The 21,849-nt window shown below is 43.8% G+C and overlaps 2 protein-coding genes across 11 annotated transcripts in view; one reads left to right on the plus strand and one right to left on the minus strand.

The window, feature by feature from the left end:
- Positions 1–18,917, plus strand: part of ERMP1 (endoplasmic reticulum metallopeptidase 1) — a 55,871-nt gene extending 36,954 nt beyond the window's left edge. For both annotated transcript variants that reach the window (XM_010587954.2, XM_023545283.2), the window contains exons 14-15: positions 2,817–2,980; positions 3,103–18,917. In XM_010587954.2, the coding sequence (XP_010586256.2) occupies positions 2,817–2,980; positions 3,103–3,267 (329 nt within the window). In that variant the 3' untranslated portion in view covers positions 3,268–18,917. The remainder of the gene's footprint in view (positions 1–2,816; positions 2,981–3,102) is intronic.
- Positions 1–21,849, minus strand: part of RIC1 (RIC1 homolog, RAB6A GEF complex partner 1) — a 135,918-nt gene that overhangs the window by 7,392 nt on the left and 106,677 nt on the right. For 5 of the 9 annotated variants that reach the window (XM_010587956.3, XM_010587955.3, XM_003407354.4 and 2 more), the window contains 4 exons: positions 21,625–21,816; positions 20,922–21,099; positions 20,587–20,775; positions 18,988–19,558 (listed from right to left, as the gene is read on the minus strand). In XM_010587956.3, the coding sequence (XP_010586258.1) occupies positions 19,273–19,558; positions 20,587–20,775; positions 20,922–21,099; positions 21,625–21,816 (845 nt within the window). In that variant the 3' untranslated portion in view covers positions 18,988–19,272. Of the gene's footprint in view, positions 1–465; positions 16,790–18,987; positions 19,559–20,586; positions 20,776–20,921; positions 21,100–21,624; positions 21,817–21,849 lie in introns of those variants that run through there. The other 4 variants (XR_010322867.1, XR_010322868.1, XM_064290534.1 and 1 more) reach the window with 4 other exon arrangements.

A 21,849-nucleotide genomic window follows, 5' to 3' on the forward strand; every position in this document is an offset into this window, starting at 1 on the left:
GCTTAACAGTGCTTTTAAAAGCAGGTGCAGGTGAGGCTGGTTATGATTTTCAAAGAGCCTTATTGAAAACCTTTAACAATATCAGATATTGGCTCATTGTCAGGCAGGTTCATAACTGCATTTGTCTGGCATTAGTAAACATCATGGCTTTAGTTATCTTTCTTGGCAGATTTTATGACACTAAAACCTGCTGTTTTCTGAATTAATTTGTGTAATATTGACATTATATCTCTTCCTTAAATGTTTGTTAAAATTCATTGTAAGTCGTGTTAGCCTGGAATTTGCTTGTGGAAAATATTAAAATTATGCTATGTAACAGATACAGGGCAATCTAGAATTTGTATTGGCGTGACAGTTTTGATAAGCGTTCTTTGAGGAATTTGTCTGTTTTTCCTGAGTTTTCAAATCTATTGACACATAGTTCTTCATAATAGACCTTTATTGTCTTTTTATATATCAATAGCATCTGCTCTTTCATTCCTGATATTGGTGATTTTTGTTTTTACTTTTTTTTTTAGTCTTGCTAAAGGTTTATCAGCTTTATTAATCTTCCCAAAGAACTAGCTTTTCACTTTGCATTTTTTCCTCTTTTTTATTTCTGTAGTTTCTGCTCTTAGTTTTATTTTGATTCTTTTACTTATTAGGGATTCCATTTGATACTCTTTTTCTAGCTTCTTAATGTGGATTTTACCTATTTTTAAGTTATTATATCGGCAGTTTGCATAGAATGACCATTTGTCACCCCTTTTACTGTTAAAGTTGTTTTGACTGATAAATTATATGGCTTTCCTTCTTGGATCAAGTAGACACCTGAGACTATGTTGGCAGCTCCTATCTGGAGGGGGGATGAGAGGACAGAGGGGGTTAGAAGCTGGCGGAATGGACACGAAAAGAGAGAGCGGAGGGAAGGAGCAGGCTGTCTCATTAGGGGAGAGCAATTAGGAGTATATAGCAAGGTGTATATAAATTTTTGTATGAGAGACTGACTTGATTTGTAAACTTTCACTTAAAGCACACTAAAAATTAAAAAAAAAATTATGTGGCTTCCTTCGGGTTCGGGTCTCAGGAGATCAGTAGTGGGGTTTTTTTTGTTTGCGTTGAGGGGGGTTTCCGCTTTGATCTGAAATCTAAACATCTACTTCAGCCTGGAGCTTTTTGGATGATTTTAGAGTTTTTGGAGATGAAAATAGGACAGCAGTAGAAATCTTCTGATTTGAAGCAGTTCTACGTCAGGAAGACTGAGAAGCCATTTGTAGGTTGTGGTTTCTAGATCATGGAGTCACACTTCATGTAACCATGGTATAAGTGTCCAAACTAGGAAATTAACACTTGTACAATACTAGTGATTAAACTGTAGCCCTTATTCCATTTCATCAGTGTGTCCCTGATACCCTTTTCATCTCCCAGGATCCAGCCTAGGGTCCCATGTTGCATTTAATGGTTGTGTCTCCTAACCACTCAGATACCATGGTTTTTGGTTTACATTTGCCTGGAATACCTTTGTCCATTCCTGTATTTTTGCCCTCCCTGAATATCTCTGTTTTAAGTGTGCTTCTTGAGTACAGTATATGATTGGATCTGGCTCTGTAAGCCAAGATGAAAATCTGTTTCTTTTAATGGATGAGTTAAGTCTATTCACATTTACTTTTATGATTCATATGGTAGGTCTCAGCTGTCAATATTTTATAATTATGTGGTGGGGTGGGGATGAGTTATGTATCTGCCAGTTTTTTGGTTAACTTTTGTCTGGCAGGGCCCTGAATTTCCCCCTTTGACTTCTTTTCACCGTCATCACCCAGACGGCAAAGATAGGGTTCATTGCTCTTCTTGTTGGTACATGAAGATTGATTTAACCGTGCTTCTTCTCTCGTGCCTCTCTGTTATTTTTTTGCCTTATTTCTCTCTCCCCTAGAAGCTTTGCTTTTTGAGGACCGCCACTTCAAATTGTGTGTACTTCTAAGCCTCTTCCCTGTAAACCGTGCTTGCTTCTGACTGGACCCTTGAGTACTCTTTTCAGACTCAGAGTGGACTCCTGGCCGGCCTCTGCTTGCCACAAAGCATTATAGCGGGGGGCGGGGGGGTGGGGTGGGAGTGGGGGTCAGAGCATGAGAGATTGGCCCCTAGGAATTTTTTGCTTGGTTATTTTGAAGTTTAGGTATCCTCTGTCTTTAAGTTAGGCAGAGGGTGCAGTTTTTGTTTAGTTTTATTTTTTTGTGGTGCTCTGTATCATTTCTGGATGAAATGTTGAGAGACACAGTCCTAGGCATTCGCACTGTCTTTAGCTTCCTGGAAGCCCCAGTTGTTGTTTTCTTATGGTTAAATTGTGAGATCCCAGCTGATGTTTCACCCTGCTGCTTAAAGGGAAGGACTAGTCAGAAATATTTAAGGTGTTACATATCAACTCCATTTGCCTTAATAATCCTACTCAGTACTGTAGCACTTTGCAGTTTTCCAAGGCACCTTCACCTGCTTTTTCTACTATAATCCTCTCAAAAAGTCTATTTCGCAGGTGAAGAAACTGTGACTCAGAGATCACAGGAATTGGTGATGCTGTAGAGCCACTAGGTGGCGGGGCCGAGATGTAAGCCCAGGTCCTCCCACTGTGAAGTCTCTGCCTTTTCCGCTCTCCCGCATCACTTACCCTTGTTCAAGCTCATGGAATCTCAGCTGCTAGCCTATGTTCCGTTTGTAGTGAGCATCTTTAAAGCTACACACAGCATGAACCTTTGTTGTCTGGTTTGGGTCGGAGGTTCAGTGCTTTTCTTGTTGGTACTTTAAGATTGATTTAACCGTGCTTTTCCTCTCTTGTCATGCAGGACCGAGCCATATGTCATTCTACGTCCGAACTCACAAAGGGTCAACACTTTCCCGGTGGTCTCTGGGCAACGGCACCCCAGTCACCAGTAAAGGAGGGGACTACTTTGTGTTTTACTCCCACGGACTCCAGGCCTCTGCATGGCAGTTCTGGATTGAAGTACAGGTGGGCCATTCCCAGCTCTGCCTGTATTGCTGAGCAGGCTCTTGGGGGTGTTTAGCAAGATCATGTGGGGTTCAGCATTCCGACTTCAGGGAGCGAGGGAGCTAACTGATTTTCTCTTCCAGGTCTCTGAAGAGCAGCCGGAAGAAATGGTCACTGTGGCTCTGGCTGCCCACCATTTCTTTGGGGAAGACAAGCGATCCCCCCAGTTGGATGCACTGAAGGAGAAGTTTCCCGATTGGACATTTCCCTCTGCCTGGGTGTGCACCTACGACCTCTTTGTGTTTTAATCTGTGGATGAATTCCAAGTGCGTGCTGAATGGGGTACTCCATGAGACCTGGTTTCTCCCTGTGGGATGTGGGTGTTTGTGACCTACGTCAATGAATTGTAACGTGTTCACAGAGCTGTGGGGGGTAACACTTTAGGGCCAAGCACTACAAGGGGTACGCTGTGGGCAGTGATGCGTGGCCTTCTGACACTTGAAAATGCCAGTATTCTGGCACTTAAGCACTTGTGGGTACTATACATGTACGTCATTTTATATGACTAAGGACAAAAGCCAAGAGACTACTTCAGTAACTGTCCCCCAGGATCATGAAAGATGTACAAGGTACTATCAGGCCATTGTTAGTGAGAAAAATTTCATTTCCAATTAAAGCCCAAGACCATTTGTTGTGTCAGTGAGTGGTGGTAAAATGCTGTTCACTGGGGCCGTGATTCCCCCGAGACCTAGCTTTCAGGTTGTTGGAGATTGCAGTAAGGACCGGTAAGAGCCATGGGCTTGTACTGAGAGCGGGGCTTCTTCAGCAGCTCTGGAGAGCACAGTGTCTCTGTACTGAGGCCCAGGACCTCGTGACATGGGGTTGGGCCCAGCAATGACTCACCGTCCTTGGGACAGGGTCAATGACCCTCTGCCGTGCTGCTTTTCCAGGTGGCTCTTGATGCCTTGTCTCCTTCTGACACGTCTGCTTCCCTCTCCACCTGACTAGTGTGAGAAGTGGAGCGTTGGTCTGACTTCGTTTTCCTCTGGGTTCTCACGCTCTTTGTTCAGGATGCTGTTTGTGTCAGGGCAGTCCTGTGAGGGTGGTACAAGTTTACGTCCTTAACTTCCTCAGTGCACTGAGTCACCGGCCTGGCTATTCTGGAGTAGGGGTTGGGAGCGGCTGGGCATTTCATCCATATTTATTCTCTCTTCACTGTTTTGTAGGAGTCTTCTGTTCTGCAAGGTCAATCCTGTAGGACATAATCTTGTGGATGCACTGGGTCCTTGTTTGTGTCTGTTTTCTGGCCAGTTGAGCAGACTAGTTTCTTGGTAACTTGCTGTCCAGTGAGGCGGGTTTTCCTGGGACTGAGGCTGTGGCTCATATGCGAATGAGACCGTGGTACCTCTAGCCACTGGTGGTGTTCCAAGAGCCACAGTGGCAGTCCCAGGACCTAGCGGTGCGTGGAACCCATGTGGAGTCTCGGAACAGTGCCTCCCGGGTGCCTTGGCTTCAGCTGTGGAGTGTTTGGTTAGACCAGTGGTAAACTGTGCTTCTTTCTTCCCATTAACAAATGGAGAAAGTTGGACACATTTGAGTTTAGCAAGCATAAGCCAAAAGGACATTTTAAGAAAAAGTCATAGTTTTAAAAAAAAGTGAGCTAGTTATCTCTGGTGACGGTGGGGATGAGAGGGCTGCTTCCTGGAAGAGCAGCCTTTGGTCCACCCAGGCCGCAGGAGCGTGCACGTGCCCACAGGAGGCTGGTGGTGAAGCTGCTTGGCCGTGTGCACCATGTGCCATCTCAGTTGTGCTCCTCCTAGCGCCGGCCTGCTCTGGGACCCTGCACAAGCCCACCTGTCCATTCTGGCCTGCGTGGCTGGCTGGAGCAGGTGTTGGGTCCTGCACCTGGAGCCGTTACTTTTCCTGGATTCTGGAGACACCATTTATCATCAAACTCAAATGCCTCACAGGTCGGGTTCTCCCCAGACTGATCTGTTAGGCCAGGTGGCTCATTATGGCTTGTAGAGAATCACAGCTGTGGAGGAAAAGTTAGAAACAGTAATATCTCAATGAGTTTCAGAACATGAGCATTATTTTTTGTCCCTGTGGTTAATTTGAAATAGATTGCTAAAAATTATTTGTGGAAGAAAAGCAGAATCTCAAATGTTGAGGCCGTGGTGTGGAAAAGTGTTCGCTGTGATTTTCCCTCTCACCAGGGATGTTCCTGATCCTGTCAGGAATGATGTGGTCGTCGTCTGGCCATGGGGTTGTTTTCCTGTGCAGACAATTCTCCTTTCCATTGGTTTTCTTTAGCATCACGAAGCTTCCATCTGTGCAGAGTCACTGACAAGCTGCTCACTAGTCTCAGGGTATGCTTAGTGTTCTGGAAGGTGGCTTTAGTATCAGAAATGGCTAAGTGATTAGACTTGACATTTGTGGCTCTCTAGTAGGCACACCGTTCTGTCCCATCTGTAGCCTCTGAGATGATAGAGCCCGTTGGTTTTTTGAATAAGGATGCTTTCAAACTGTAGCAAACTCACTCACAAGAGTATTATTTTCTACAGAATTTAACTGTAAGTAGCACAATACTGCGTATTCAGGGCAAATGTGAAGAATTGCAATTTCAAAGTAATTCTTTCTTAAAATCCACATTGGCTCTGACCTAAGAATGCCTGTCACAAGAAGCACCTCTTGTTTCCAGTTTAGCAGATGGAAATGAGCATGCTGGGTTCCCTGAGATGTTACCACTAAGGAAGCCTGAGCTGGAGGAAGAATGATGTCTGTCTGTCCATTTCTTTTCACTGGTTTGTAGACATGTTGAGGATTAACTGTTGCCTTACAATGTTATGGAAATAACTGGTTGGTGTCTTTGAACAGAAAAACAAATCTTTGTCAACTACTCATGTTCCTCTGTATCCCCATATTTCAAGTCCACAGAGCCTTTTAAAGCCTTAAAAAAATCTCCATTAGAAGACCTCGATGGCTCATGTGGGTATAACTGCTATGTTAATGAGGGATGTGAGCAAAGAACTCAACACGGAAATGTTAGTTTACTTCATCTGGATGCCTTTTATCTGGAAAGAAAGGGTAATCTGAATTTCGTAGAAATTAGTGATCTATTATGTGGTAAATGTTGAGCTTCAACATATTTAGACGTTTTAAATCACCTCACTGGCAAAGAAAATCATCCAAGGGCTAATAAAGAAGGATGCTCTTTTATTGGGACGGGGGAGTCTGAGGAAGGGAAGAAGAAATTGCCTTTCAGCAGGAGTGACTTGCCTATTCTCATCTCCACATTAAGGAAAAGGTACTGCCACTCACCAAATCAGAGCACGCACTTGTGGGTTCGAGGCTCTGTGTACAAGTTATTTAGTTGTCTGACTTTCCTCGGGAAATTCAGTACAAGGTGAAGCAGCTGAACAACTTGTGTTCCTAAAGCATCTCCCTTTCTTTTTGGTCCAGTAAAGCCAAGATGCATTTATGCCTCTGTATGTCTGACTGTTTTTATTTGAAATACCTTAGGGAGTTTTTGAGTGTATTAATGTGTTTTTCCTTGATACTACCACTTCCTTATTTGGTTTGCTTAAAAATATAGAACATCAATGATTTCTTTTCTCCAAGTTTGCCTTTTCTAAACCACCATAAATTTTATGATTCTCATAAAATCATTTTCCAGAATTAATATTTGGTTTGTGGTGTGCAAATTAAATTTTATTTGGATGAATACAGACACAAAAATTATCAACAAAATACTAGCACACAGAATCTAGCAAAATATAAAAAGGGATTATATACCATAACTAATTGAGATTGATCCAGGAAGACAAGGTTGGTTTACTAAAAAAATCAACCAATGTAATATATCATAATTAAAGGACAAAAGCCACAGGATCATCTTAATAGATGCACAACAAAAAAATCGAAAAAATCAAACACCATTGCATGATAAAAACAACAAATTAAGCGTAGAAAGGAACTTCCTTAACCTCATAAAAGGCACACATGAAAAACCCACAGCTAACATCAGAATTAATGGTGGCAGACTGAAAGCTTCCCCCAAAGAGAAGGAACAAGGTTAGGATGTCTGCTGTCACTGTTGCTATTCAGTGTTGCACTGGAGGTTCCAGCCAGGGCAATTAGGCAAGAAAACGAAATAACCCAGACTGAAAGAAAAAAATCACAACTGTCTCTAGTTGCAGGTGACATGATCTTATATATAGAAAACCCTAATGTGTCCACAAAGAAAAAACTATTAAACTATTACCACTAATAAGTTCAGTAATGTTGTAGAATAAGATAATTCTGTTTCTGTTCATTATTCTGTTTAATGAACAATTAAAAAATGAAATTCAAGCACTTAAAGTAGCATCAAAAAGAATAAAATACTTAGGAACAAATTTAACAAAAGAAGTGCAAGACTTACATGCTGAAAACTACAAAACATCCTAAATAAAAAGATAAGCCATGTTCACGAATTGGAAGCATTATTACAATGACACTACTCCCCAAACTGATCTGCACACTAAATGCAACCCCTATCGGAATCCCAGCTGCCTCTTTTTGGGGGTAGGAGTTGACAAGCGACCCTAAAATTTCATTTGGAAATGGAAAGAATCCAGAATAGCCAAAACAATCTTGGAAAACAAATTTTAAAAACTGTAAAGCAACAGTCATCAAGACTGAGTGGTACTGGTGGAAGGATAGACACACAGATCAAAGGAGTGTGACTGAAAGTCCAGAAATAAACCCGTACATTTATGGTCAGTTGATTTTTGACAAAGGTGCCAAGACAATTCAATGCAGGGAAGAATCTTTTTCAGCAAATGGATAGCCACATGCAAAAGAATGAGGTTGGACCCATACCTCAGACCATGTACAAAAATTAAAATAGATTAAAACCCCAATTGTTAAGAGCTGAAACTGTAATACTCTTAGAAAAAAATGTAGCCATAAATCTTTGTAACCTTGGATTAGGCAATGGTTTCTGAGATGTGACACCAAAAGCACAAAACTTCAAAAGAAAAATAGAGGTAAATTGAACTTTATCAAAATTAGAAACTTTTGTGCATCAAAGAAAGCTTTAGCAACAAAGTGAAGAGACATTCTACAGAATGGGAGAAAATATTTGGTAACCATGTATCAGATGATGATTGTTTAATATCCAAAATGTGATTAACTACAACCTAAAAACAAAACAACAACCCAATCAAGAATTGGGCAAGGGAACTGAATAGATATTTCACCAAAGAGGATATACAAACAGCCAACAAGCACAAGAAAAGATGGGCAACGTCATCAGTCATAGGGGAATTGAGAATCAAAACCACCACGAGATACCACTTCACCCTCACTAGAATGGCTGTGAGCAAAGAAAACAGAAAATAACAGGTGTTGGCAAGGATGTGGAGAAATTAGAACCCTCATCTGTTGCTGGTGGGAATATGAAATGGTGCAGCTGCTATGGAAAGCAGCTTGGCAGTCCTCAAAAAGTTAAACATAGAGCTACCATATGAACCAGCAATCCCAAACCCAAGTATATACTCAAAAGAAGTGAAAGTAGGGATGCAAACAGAAACCTGTACACCAATGTTCATTGCAGCACTGTTTGCAGTAGCCAAAGGTGGAAACAACCTAAATGTCCACTAGCAGATGACTGGATAAACAAAACGTGGTGCTTAATATTGTGTGTCAGCTTGGCTGGGCCGTGATTCTGAGCGTGTACATGTGATCACTCCCATTATGGAATCTGCTGTGAGTAGCCAGTCAGTTGAAAGGGAATTTCCTTGGGGGTGTGGCCTGTATCCAAATATAAGCAGACGTTCTGGCTTTTCGCTCACTCTGGATCCTGTAGCTGCCTCCTGTGCATCTCACCTCCTGCTCTTGAGATTTGAACTATCAGCTTATCTGCAGATTTTGGGATCCGTCGATCTTCACAGCCTGAGAGTGGGAACCCTTCTCTCCAACCTGCCGATCTTGGGTTCGCCAGCCCCTGTGGCTATGTGAATCAAGAGAAGCCTCAATCCTGATCCACAGACTTGGGACGTTCCAGCCTCTACGATTGCGTGAGCTGTTTTGTTTCCTTGATATAAATCTCTCTCCATATATATTTATATGCTTTACTGGTTTTGCTTCTCTAGAGAACCCAGCCTAAGACATTTGGTACTGAGAGTGGTTCTAGAGGAATCAAATTTTAAGGATGAGTTTTCTAAATTGGTTCTCAAGTCTGGTTAGTCTTAAAGATGTTGATGACTCTGCTTCCAGCAGTAGGGAGGGCAGTGCTAATCCATGGTGTGAGATGGCAATACAAATATGCAAAATATCACCACCAGTAGATCAGGTATTGGTGAAAGGTGAGGCTCTGGGTGAACACATACGTGTCATCTTTCTACAGTTTTGTCAGAATGAGAAGTATAAGGAAGTCAGTTGATTGGTCCTACTTCCACTAGACAAAGTGGTGAAAGAAAGAGATGCACCCAGGACTTCAGAGTCAAAGCTCAAGTGCCACATAAATGACCTCAAGGCTTCCACTTGTGCTTTGAAAGAAAGCCTTATTTCATGTAGTAATAAAGCGGAAATTGCCAAAAACCAAACCCAGAGGCTTATCGTAAGAGTGGCTGAATTACAATGCCAGCTTAATTGCCAACCTCGAGAGGTGTTTGAAATTAAAGTAAAGCGATTGATTGGGAAGAAATGGGATCCTGAAGCTTGGGATGGCAACATTTGGGCAGATAATCAGGAAGTAGGGGACACGGAGCCCCTAAATTCCATTGAATCAGTCCTGCCAGCAGAACCACTTCCAATCTGAAGAGATTACTCCATGTTTGTCTACTAAACCATCCTGCCCAGAAAAACCATTAGCCCCTCCACTCCCATCTAATGAGATTAGCCCTAGCCCAGCGTCCTCTAAGGAGCCCTTGCCTGAGTCATTGCCTGGGGCATGATCTGTGGCAGATGCTTTGCAAGACAATGCTAAATGCTCTCAAAACAATTCTACACTATCGATTTTGGCTTCTAGACCTATAACTAGACTTAAGTCCCAGCAAGTTGCAAAAGGTGAAGTACAAAGTGTGACCCAGGAGGAGGTATGCCACACCCCGAAAGAACTGCTTGAATTTTCAAATATATACAAACAGAAACCTGGGGAATATATGTGGGAATGGCTGTTTTAAGGGTGTGGGATAATGGTGCAAGGAACATAAAGATGGGTCAGTGTGAGTTTATTGATGTGGGTCCACTAAGCACAGATTCTTCAGTGTTTCAACTTGAAAAGTTAGGAAAGGATCTAATAGTTTATTTGGTTGGGTTGCTGAAGCATGGATTATGAGGTGGCCTACACTAAACAGAGTTGAAATACCAGACCTGTATTTGTACACTGTAGAAGAAAGTATCCAAGTGCTTAAGGAAATTGGCATGTTAGAGTGGATTTATCAGGTTAGACCCACAGACCCACACAGAGTGCCCAGGGAGCACACCTTTTACCACAACTGAGGAACAAATTTGTGAAGGGAGCTCCAGCATCCTTGAAGACTGCTGTGATTGCTGTTTTACGAAAATCAGACTTGATGGTGGGAGCTGCCCTACCTGAATTAAGACACCTAACTACAGTGGGGCTGATTGGACCCTTTGGTAGTAGGGGCCAAGTGGCTGCACTCAATTGACAAAGACAAGGTGGGCCTGGTTACAGTAATGGACAGCAGGGTCAATGCAGTAATCAGAATACTTTTGACTCATATGGGCTTTTGGCATTGGCTACTTAGTCATGGTGTCCCTAGGAGCGAAATAGGAAATCTACTAAATATTTACTTGATCTGTACAAACAGGTGAATTCTCAGTCAGGTGAACAGCAGTCTAACTCAAATCGCCGGAATACAGAGTCATGGTCAGTCAATTTCCAGATTTGAGCGAGTTTAAAGACCCACAACCCCTCGAATGAAGGGGTGGCTGGTCCCCTTGAGGAAGGACTCGAATACACTGCCGATAATTTTTACTGTTAATCTTTCTCCCAGCCTTCCCCAAAGGAATCTACGGCCTTTTACAAGAGTGACTGTTCAGTGGTGAAAAGGAAATAATCAGACTTCCGAGGGATTACTGGATACTGGCTGTGAACTGACACTAATTCCAGGAGACCCAAAATGTCACTGTGGCCCACCAGTCAGAGCGGGGCATATGGAGGTCAGGTTATTAAGGAGTCTTGATTCGTGTCCATTTCAGTAGGTCCAGTGGATCCCTGAACCCATCCTGTAGTGGTTTCCCCAGTTCCAGAATGCGCATAATTGGAATAGATACACTCAGCAACTGGCAGAACCCCCACATTGGATCTCTGACAAATAGAGTAAGGGCTATTACAGTACGAAAAGCCAAGTGGAAGCCATTAAAACTGCCCCTACCTAGGAAAATAGTAAACCAAAAGCAACATGACATTTGTGGAGGGATTGCAAAGATTACTGCCACCATTAAGGACTTGAAGAATGCAGGGGTGGTGATTCCTACCATATCCCCAATCAATTTGTGTATTTTGCCTGTGCAAAAAACAGATGGATCTTGGAAAATGACAGTAGATTACTGAAAACTTAACCAGGTGGTGACTCCAAGTGCAGCTGCTGTTCCAGATGTAGTTTCATTAATACATCTCCTGGTACCTGGTATGCAGCTATCTATCTGCCTAATGCCTTTTTATCCTTACCTGTTTTGAAGGACCATCAGAAGCAGCTTGCCTTCAGCTCGCAAGGCAAGCAATATACGTTCACTTGCCTACCTCAGGGCTACATCAGCTCTCCAGCCCTATGTCATAATTTAGTCCAAAGGAACTTTGATAGCTCTTCCCTTCTACAAGATGTCACACTGGTCCATTACATGGATGATGTTATGCTGATTGGATTTATTAAGAAGTGTCAATGATTCTGGTCTTATTGGTAAAATATTTGCATGCTAGAGGGTGGGAAATTAATCCCACAAAAAATTTAGGCACCTTCCTCCTCAGTGGTGTGGGGCATGTCGAGATACTCCTTCTAAAGTGAAGGCAGAGTTATCGAATCTGGCTACCCCCCCAACTAAAAAGGAGGCACAATGATAACGGGCCTTTTTGGATTTTGGAGGCAACACACTCCTCATTTGGGTGTGCTACTCCAGCCTATTTATCAAGTGACTCAAAAAGCTGCTAGTTTTGAGTGGGACCCAGAACAAGAGAAGGCTCTGCAACAGGTTCAGACTGCTGTGAAGCCACTCTGCCACTTGGGCCATATGATCCAGCTGATCCAATGGTGCTTGAAGTGTCTGTCAGGCCCTTATTGGTGAATCACAGTGCAGACCCTTAGGATTTTGGAGCAAAGCCCTGCCATCTGCAGATAACTGCTCTTCTTTTGAGAAACAGCTTTTGGCTTGTTACTGGGCCTTAGTGGAAACTAAACAGTTAGCCATGGGCTACCAAGTCACCATGCGGGCTGAGCTGCCCATCATGAACTGGATGTTGTTTGACCCAGAGTCATAAAGTCGGACATGCACAGCAGTACTCCATCATTAAATGGAAGTGGTATATAAGAGATCGGATCCCAGCAGGACCTGAAGGCACAAGTACGTTGCATGAGGAAGTGGCCCAAATGCCCATGGTCTCCACTCCCGTCCCATTACCTTCCATCTCCAAGTCTGCACCTGTGACCTCACGGGGAGTTCCTTATGATCAGTTGACTGAAGAGAAAGCCCATGCCTGGTTTACAGATGGTTCTGTGTGATACGCAGGCACCACTTGAAAGTGGACAGCAACAGCACCATTCTGGGAATCTCCCTGAAGGACAGTGGTGAAGGTAAATGCTCTCAGTTGGCTTACCTTTGAGCAGTGCACCTAGTTCACTTTGCTTGGAAGGAGTAATGGCCTGATGTGTGATTATATGCTGATTCGTGGGCACTGGCCAGTGGTTTAGCTGGATGGTCAGGGACATGGAAGGCACATGAGGAGAATTGGAGACAAGGATTTATGGGGAAGAGGTATGTGGACAGATCTCTGAATGGGCCAAAGAAGTGAAGATATTTGTGTCTCATGTGAATGCTCACCAGAGGGTGACCTCAGCAGAGGATAGGATGACTTGTTCTGTCAACGCTAGTCATCCTTTTTTCCCAGCTACTCCCATCATTCCTCAGTGGGCTCATGAGCAAAGTGGCCATGGTGGTGAGGATGGAGGTTATGCATGGGCTCAGCAACATGGACTTCCACTCACCAAGGCCGACTTGGCTACAGCTACTATTGAGTGCCCAGTCTGCCAGCAGCAGAGACCAACACTGAGTTTTGATATGGCACCATCCCTTGAGGTGATCAGCCAGTAACCTGGTGGCAAGTTGATTACATTGGACCACTTCCATCATGGAAAAAGCAGCATTTTGTCCTTACTGGAATAGACACTTACTCTGGATATGAATTTGCCTTCCCTGCACACAATGCTTCTGCCAAAACTACCATCCGTGGACTTACAGAATGCTTTATCCACCATCATGGTATCCCACACAGCATTGCCTTAGATCAAGGGGCTCACTTCATAGCAAATGAAGTGCTGCAGTGGGCCCATGCTTATGGAATTCACTGGTCTTACCATGTTCCTCATCACCCTAAAGCATCTGGCTCAATGCAATGATGGAATAGCCTTCCAAAGACACAATTATGGCACCAGCTAGGTGACAATACCTTGTAGTGTTGGGGGCAGTGTTGTCCAGGAGGCTGTATATGCTCTAAACCAGCATCTAATATATGGCACTGTTTCTCCCATAGCCAGGATTCATGGGTCCAGGAATCAAGGTGTGGAAATAGTGGTACCACCCACTGTTACCCCTAGTGACCCCACTTGTAAGATTTTTGCTTCCTGTCCCCATGATCTTATGCTCTGCAGGTATAGAATGTAAAACCACAGCAACCCAATTCCGATATGACTACTAATGATCCACATCCAGAAATGAAGGTTTGGGTCACCCCACCAGGCAAAGAACCATGACCAGCCGAGGTGCTTGCTGAGGGCAAAGGGAATATGGAATGGGTGGTGGAAGAAGGTAGTTCTAGATACCACTTATGGCCACGTGACCTGTTGTAGAAACGAGGACTAATTGTTAGAAGTGTTTCTGCTTTGTACGTGTGCATCAAATATTTTTGTTTTCTTCACTTATAAAATATAAGATATAAATTGGGCTAGTGCATTTTCAGCCATACCCATGTTAGTTTTATCATGTTAGGCACAAGTATGACTTTATAATTGTCTTTATTCAGAGATTATGTATGGTTTAAGGAGATGTGTACATGTGCCAAGTTGACAAGGGGTGGACTGTGATGGTTAATGTGTGTCAACTTGGCTGGGCCATGATTTTCAGTGTTCATATGTGATCACTCCCATGATGCCATCTGCTGTGAGTAGCCAATCAACTGGAAGGCAGTTTCCTTGGGGGTGTGGCCTGCATCCAAATAGAAGCAGACATTCTGGCTTTTTCCTCACTCAATCCTCTGGCATCCTCCTGTTCATGTGACCTCTGGCTCTTGGGACTTGAGCTATCAGCTTATCTGCAGATCTTGGGATTCGTCTATCTTCACACCCTGAGAGTGAGAACCCTGCTCTCTGATCTGCCAGCTTGGGTTTGCCAGCCTGTGGCTCCGTGAATCTAGAGAAGCCACTATCCTGATCCACAGACTTGGGATGTTCCAGCCTCTAGATTCGTGTGAGCTTTTTCCTTGATATAAATCTCTATATTTATACCCTTTACTGGTTTTGCCTCTCTAGAGAACACAGCCTAAGACACATCCCAGAAAACCAAACCCACTGCCGTGGCATTGATTCCTACTCATAGCGACCTTATAGCACAGAGTAGAACTGAGTAGAACTGCCCTATAGGGTTTCCAAGGCTGTAAATCTTTACGGAAGCAGACTGCCACATCTTTCTCCCAAGGCGCAGATGGTGGGTTCCAACCACCAACCTCTCTTTTAGCAGCCGAGTACTTAATCACTAGGCCTCCTTGGTATATACATGCAATGGCTTGTTACTCAGCTGTAAAGACAAATGAAGTTCTGATAAATACTGCAACATGGATGAATCTTGAAAACATGCTGAGTGAAAAAAGTCAGTCACGAAAGGAAAAACCTATTGTATGATCCCACTTAAAAGAAATGGGCAAATGGGGAGTCTTTGCTAAGGCAGCACTGGGTTAATGGTGGTGGAGTAATTTGGAAAAGGACAGTGGTGATGGTCACACATGATGAAAGCCGCAAGGTGTGGAACCCTTCTGCAGTGAAGGATTGGGCCTTTTGGTCCTGGGCCTGAGAGGACGAAGGCTCACACCTGAGGCCACTGAGCGGCGAGCCACCAACTAAGCCTCAGGAGGCCTGGTGAGGCCAACAAAGGCCTGGGAAGCCAGAGGCCACAGGAGCTTCCAGGGCTGTGGAATATTTGGCTGTCAGGGATGGGTAAGCATGCTCCTTGGGGACAGGGAAGCTCTGTGCTGAAGCTTTTTGTCTCAGGGTGGAGACGTCAGCCCGGGGGATAAGAGATTGGAAGTTCATCAGAGGGGATTGGACCCAGCAGCAGCAAAAACCCTGGACCTGGTAGAGGGCAGAGCCTGGAGAAACAGCAGGAGAGGCCAGGAAAAGTAATGCGGCTGAATTATGTAAAAAACGGATCTGCAAATGCTTTGTTACATGTATTTGTACCACAATAAAAAAAAAATTATGCTAAGTGAAAGAAGCCAGGCGCAAAGGCCACATATTGTAGGATTCCATTTGTATGAAAGGTCCAAAAAAAAAAAGGACACAGTAGTAGAACTGCCCCATAGGGTTTCCAAGGAATGGCTGGTGGATCTGAACTGCTGACCTTTGTGTTAGCAGCCGTCCTCTTAACCACTATGCCACCAGGGTTCCATGAAGTGTCCAGACTAGGCATATCTAGAGTTAGAAGGTAGACTGGTAGTTGCCAGGGGCTGGGAGTGGGGAGTGACTGCAAATAGGTGTGGAGTTTCTACTTAGGAGGTGATAATGTGCTGGAATTATAAACTGTGAATACATTAACCACTGAGTTCTATACTTTTTTAAAAAGGCGGGTTTTGTGGCATATGAATTAATTCCACTTAAAACTCTTTTCATGAGGAGCATGCTTTCTATTTAGCCTTGCTTCGAGAATTGAACATGAGCTTTCCAGGAACCACGGTGTTGTGTCAGGACCACACACCGGGAACTGTAGAAAGTTGTGTAATAGCAGTGGATTCTGTGGGGTGCCCCATGCCCACCGCTCCTGTAGGAATTGCTTCTCCCCTCACCCTATAACCTGGCCGCTGAGATGCACCTGCGTGTTGAGTGTGACCCCTCTTGCTGGTCCCAGCTGGGTACGACAGGGATGGGCCCAGTCCTGAGCGGGCTCAGGCAGCTCATTCTCCAGAGCATCGAGTTGAACTTACCAATGAGCCAGTCTCTCTTGGTAACGGGATCCTAATATGGAAAAGCTGGGAGCTCTCCGTGGCCAAGTCATAGCGCTTTAGCAAGCGTTTGTTCCCTGATGCGTTTTTCCCATGAAAGCATGCAGGTTCATTGCAGAGTATACTTTGGACAATACAGGAAAACATGAAAGGCCAGTCCCGTTTAATACCCTCTTAGAGATGCGGTCTGGTCTCCTCTGCCGTTGTCTGTAAACTCTCGTCTGCAGGTGGAGCTCATGTGGTCTGCTTAACTTTGTCATTTTTCATTATATTTTCAATGTTTTCCATGCCATCAGCAATTCTTTACAATTTTACTGTATGAACAGTGTTCGCTTGCCCCAGTCTTCTACTGTCAGGCATTTAAGAAGCAGTCAGCTCTTACTGCTCCGATCCTAAATCTGCATGTGAACAGAAATTTAAGTCTGTCTCAATTTCTAGCTATTTTATAAGGAAAATTCTAAGAGGTGGATTTATAAAATGAAAATAATATTTTTGTGGTTTTTGATATATAGACCTTTTACTGTCAACTCTTAGATGATGAATAAACGAAGCGTCGTGTAATGGTTTTATTTCCCTTACATATATATGCACCAAGAAAAAAAAAAATCATTACAGAAGTAGCAGCAACTTTAATTACATGCAAAAGTTGAATCTACCCCCAAATGACTTCCTGTTTTGGTATCAGCAAATAACTTAAATGTAGTCAGTAAACTTCAAATATACCAAGTATTTAAATGTACTGGTTAAAATATGGCTTGCTTTAACAGTTGATATGTGAACCAAACAACAAGGCAAAGTGAAAATGTGAATTAAAAAAAAAAAAATGTAACAGATTTATTAATAAGAGAAGACTTTTCTATGACCTTCCTTGCCAGATTGTTCTGTGAGGCCACCTATTTGTTAGTTGAAAAACATGTTTTATACCAAAAAGACTCATTCACAGGTAGGTAGTCACTTTACTGGGGGTCTGCTTTCGAGAGCAGGAGATGAGCCTAGCAGCACAGTGTTTTACTGAGGATTATTTGAAAGGATCACAACTGTGTGCACTGGTAAATAATTTTTATTGACTGAATATTCACACCAAACACACAAGTTAGGCTGGTTCTTCTCCTCACGGACTAGGATAGGAGGAGAAATTTCAGCTTGGTTTTAGCTGGGCTGCATGTGCTCACATGGGGAACTTTATTTAAGATGCAGGGAAAGGTGGTTTGGAAACAAAGACTTAAGTAAAAGTAGCACCAGAAGGACCAGGCACCAACAATCACATATTCCACCCACTCAGGACTTTTATTATGTGAAATTATTGCACTTGTAAAAAGTAAAACAATAGAAAATTACCAAACGCAATTTTGAGTACAGTTTGATGAATTCTGAGCTAAAGATTTCAAAATGGTTTTGAGTTTCCCTTCAAAAGAAACCTGGCTCGAAAACGGGACCTAGGCATTTGCGGTACTTCAAAAAGCAAGGCCAGAGGACCGTGTTTATTCCTAAACTGTGACTGCGCTGTGAGAAAAGAGGCCGTTTTACATGGCGGTGCGGATTTGGTCCACATCAAATACATCACTATTATAAAAATAGACAAGTTTGTTTTTGTAAAAAATAACATTGCATTCCTTTGTTCAAATTGCACAGTTCAAACTAAATTAATACTGTTGTAAGGTAATTAATATTACATACAGCGGATATGTAAGTTCTGTCGGAAGCAATTAAGGAGTACGCAGTTATGTTTCCATAATGTATGAAAACTAAAATTTAAGTCATATCTAGAAATACATGAAATAGCTTAAAAGTTACAACGGAGAACACTTTGTTTACAACTAATTTTAGTAGCCGTGATAGTATAGGATTTAGCAGCCTATTTACATAAAAGTCCATTTTTATTCAATTTACAAAAGCAATAAATAAGAAACTACATTAATTTGCACAAAACCTGTTTCTTTTCATGATCACTGTGACCATTTCTGTTACTTTACAGCCAAGCCAATAAGCCTGTGCTCCTTTATGAAGACGGTTCAGACTCAGAAAGAAGAGCAAGCCCTGTCTTTATTCCAAGAGTGAGTTATCTATAGCCATGCAGAAGCCAGCATAAAGCCTTACAAACTATAATACACGTCCCACAGCCAGGAGCAGGGCTTTGAGTGTATTTACATGAGCGTATTCACATAAAGACAGAATTCTTTGATACAAAATAGTCGAGTGGTATCCATCAGCATAATTGGTAAAAACCCCTCGGGGACCTCCGCCCACGCTGATCTAGCAGTGGCCAAGCTTGCCCAAACAGGCGCATCAACTTGCAGGTGGAGGGCTGCCATCAGTCCAGCACTGGAGTGTAACAGACAGAGGCCACGCAGCAGGTCCCCACCACGCTGGCACACAGCGTGCCAGGGCAGGCCTCCAGCCAGGAGGACCAATCAGAGAGTCCAGTGCTGTCCAAGGGAGCAGACAGGTAGCTCACATCCCTGACTAGTCACAGAGAGCACCTTAGCGTTGATAAAAAAAAAAAAAGCAGTCTGGACACACCAGAAATCGGGCAAGAAGCTGAAGTAGGAAAAAGTAAGCTCATCTGGGCCCCCATGATCATGATGGTTTCAGGGCTCCCAGCCTTTAAGAATAAAACTGAAATATTCTCATGTACATCTGTACAATATTACTACTTTCCACTGCAGCTTAAAAAAATCTTTATGAAAGTTGATTTATTTGAGATCACATTTTTATGAAGTCAAATAGATTTCTTGGAGGACAAACAGTTAAAATCTAGTAATCCTGAAGCAGAGTCTCTAAGCAGAGTCCTCTCCTCTTTAAGCTACCCACTAGGTCACAGTGTCCCTGGGCACACACTGCTGCTACTCAACTTTGCCCACCGCGAGGGTGCCCTCTGCTGTCAGGACACAGAACAGTCGTAAGTCCCATCCTGGAAAGGCTCCTCCTCCTCAGCTCGGGCGATGGCCTCCTCCTTCCGGCTGGCCGTGCTGCCCCCGACCTCCCCCAGAGGCACACTGCTGTGGCCTGAGGCACCCCTGCTCTCCTCTGTGCGTGGACTCATCTGCTCTGGGGTCTTACCCACCAAGACCGGCTGGAAGGCTTCAGGCTGGACCTGCTCTTCTGTCATCTCACTGAGCTTCTGCAGTTGTGGCTTAATGATGTTTAAAAATGGCTTATATCCAGGGCTAGGCAGAGGAAAACGGCAATCAGCTCCCTGCCACAATCCAAAACGCCCCACAGAGCATGACGGGTAAACTCCCAAACATCGGTACAATGGGGTCAGTGCTAGGGATGGGTGAGGGGAAGCCAAGAGGCGGAAAGAAAGGCCTCCTGGGACGCCAACCAGTGCAGAGGGCTGCACACAAGCACTAGTCCTAAATTTCTGAGCACTAGCAGCAAAGATGGACATTTATTTGTCAGTTTTACAATTAAAAATCATGTTCTAAAATCAAAAGATCAGCAGGATTTTAGTACTGAAAAAGGCCCTTCAGAGAATCTAACCTGAATGCATTTGGCAGTAAGGAAAACTAGACCCAGAGAAGTGAAGGAACTGGCTCAGATCCTTAGAGACAGGGCTAGAATCCAAGACGTTTAACTTCCACATGTGATTTTTACTCTGAACTTGGTGATAACTGCCAAGGACTGTTAAATTCACACAGGCCTTAACATTCTTCTCCTTGTTTTCAAGCAGAAGTGTTTGTTTAGGTTGTGATTGTCAGTGCCAAAGTACACAAGTCTCAAGTTCCAGTTGAACTCTGAGATAGTGTGTACTGTGTCAACCTGAAGTCAGTGACAGGCAGTCACAGGGAAGCTAGAAACCAGCACTCCAGGTGTCCTCAAAGTAGACATTACCTTTCTAAGTGGACATACCAAAAAAAAACCCCAAAAAACAAAACCAAAACCTGTTGTTGTCATTTCTGACTCATAGCGACCACATAGGTCAGAGAACTGCTCCATAGGGTTTCCAAGGAGCAGCTGCTGAATTCCAACTGCTGACCTTTTTGTTAGCAGCCGAACTCTTAACCACTGTGCCACCAGGGCTCTACAATGGACATACAAGGGTTACTAAAGAGAGTGGCCTTGCAAAATGACGTAAGAAACTCTTACTTCTGCCAACATAAAATCCCCAAATAAGTTAACCCTAACTAAGAGTCCCACTGAAGAGCAGGATGTCCCAGACAGCCGGGAAGGGGCAACAGGAAGCAGCTCTCACCAGTCTGAGGTGGCCCATCGGTCCACAGCATGCAGCCCTGTCTTTATGTTCTGTAACGTCTCTCCATCCACCTCTGACGACTGCATAACAACCAAAGTCTGGCTGATGACTGAGGGTTCTCTGAGAATCAGGCCTATGACAATGCACCAGTCCAGACACCCGGCCTCCATGAAGATGTGCAGCAAATACCTACAGAAGAACAGAAACAAAGTGATGCACGCTAAGAAGGATCTAGAGGTGTACACAGGAAAGGCAGTGCTCATCAGGAAAGGGGCCCTGTGCCATCTGCCTGAACCCCAAGGAAGCACACTGCTCTCAGAAAGCGAGAAACTCACCGAAGCTGGACCTGTGACTTGTGAGGCCCTTTACTCGCCAGTTCCATAGAGATGTGCTCCAGCTCTGACTGGGTCAGACTAAGCGTGGAGAAATTCTCATCCACCATTGTCCAGTCCCCATCCACCATGGAGCTGCTCTCAGTCAAGTCTGTGGCTGAACCGATACTGCATTCATCACCTGAGGAGGAACGGTCAGAAGCTATAAACCAGTTCCATGTAGAAAATATGCTTTCCTTTATTAAAAAAAAAAATCACATGAGCGCTAAGCAGACATTAGGTAGGCGCCTTTTGATGGGTGGCAGGGGCTTTGCACGGTGCTGCCTTGTGTCTCCTCTGACACATCCAATCCCAGCCACGTGGTTTTTGAAAGAATCAGTTTCAACATGGTATTTCTGAATGACTGTTGTCCCTGGTTAAGGCAAGGGCCAATAGCTTCTCTTTGCTTTTGAATACTTTCCTTTCTCACTACAGGGACATGTGATAAAGTATTTCCACAAGAAACACTACAGGAAGAAGGCAGTCACTGAAAGGCGTCTGTTCCTGCAGACCATCAAAGTATAGGCAAAGCAAGTATGCCTTGTTCTAGTAACTGTCAGCTTCTCCAGCAGATAGTGAAGACTAATCCTCAAGGGCACACTGTGAAAGGAAAGAGTGAAGTCCTATCTCAGAAGTGTGACTGCACCTAAGCTTTCCTGACACTTACCTTTATTAAACAGAGGAGACAGGAAGGCGTCTTGGGTTTGTGCTCCATGGGACGAGGCTGAGTCTATCTCCTGGTGGGTGGGACCGAGGGTGCCAAGCCAGCTCTGACTTCGTTGGATGTTAGAGATGCCAGCATCCATCTCGGGGTTTAAAAAAGGGCCAGCTGATTGGGGCTTTAATATCTGCTCTCCTACTGCAAGGGAGGTCCGAAATCAAACAACAAAAA

The sequence above is a fragment of the Loxodonta africana genome, chromosome 9 (genome assembly GCF_030014295.1).
Source record: "Loxodonta africana isolate mLoxAfr1 chromosome 9, mLoxAfr1.hap2, whole genome shotgun sequence".
NCBI classification, from domain to species: Eukaryota; Metazoa; Chordata; class Mammalia; order Proboscidea; family Elephantidae; genus Loxodonta; species Loxodonta africana.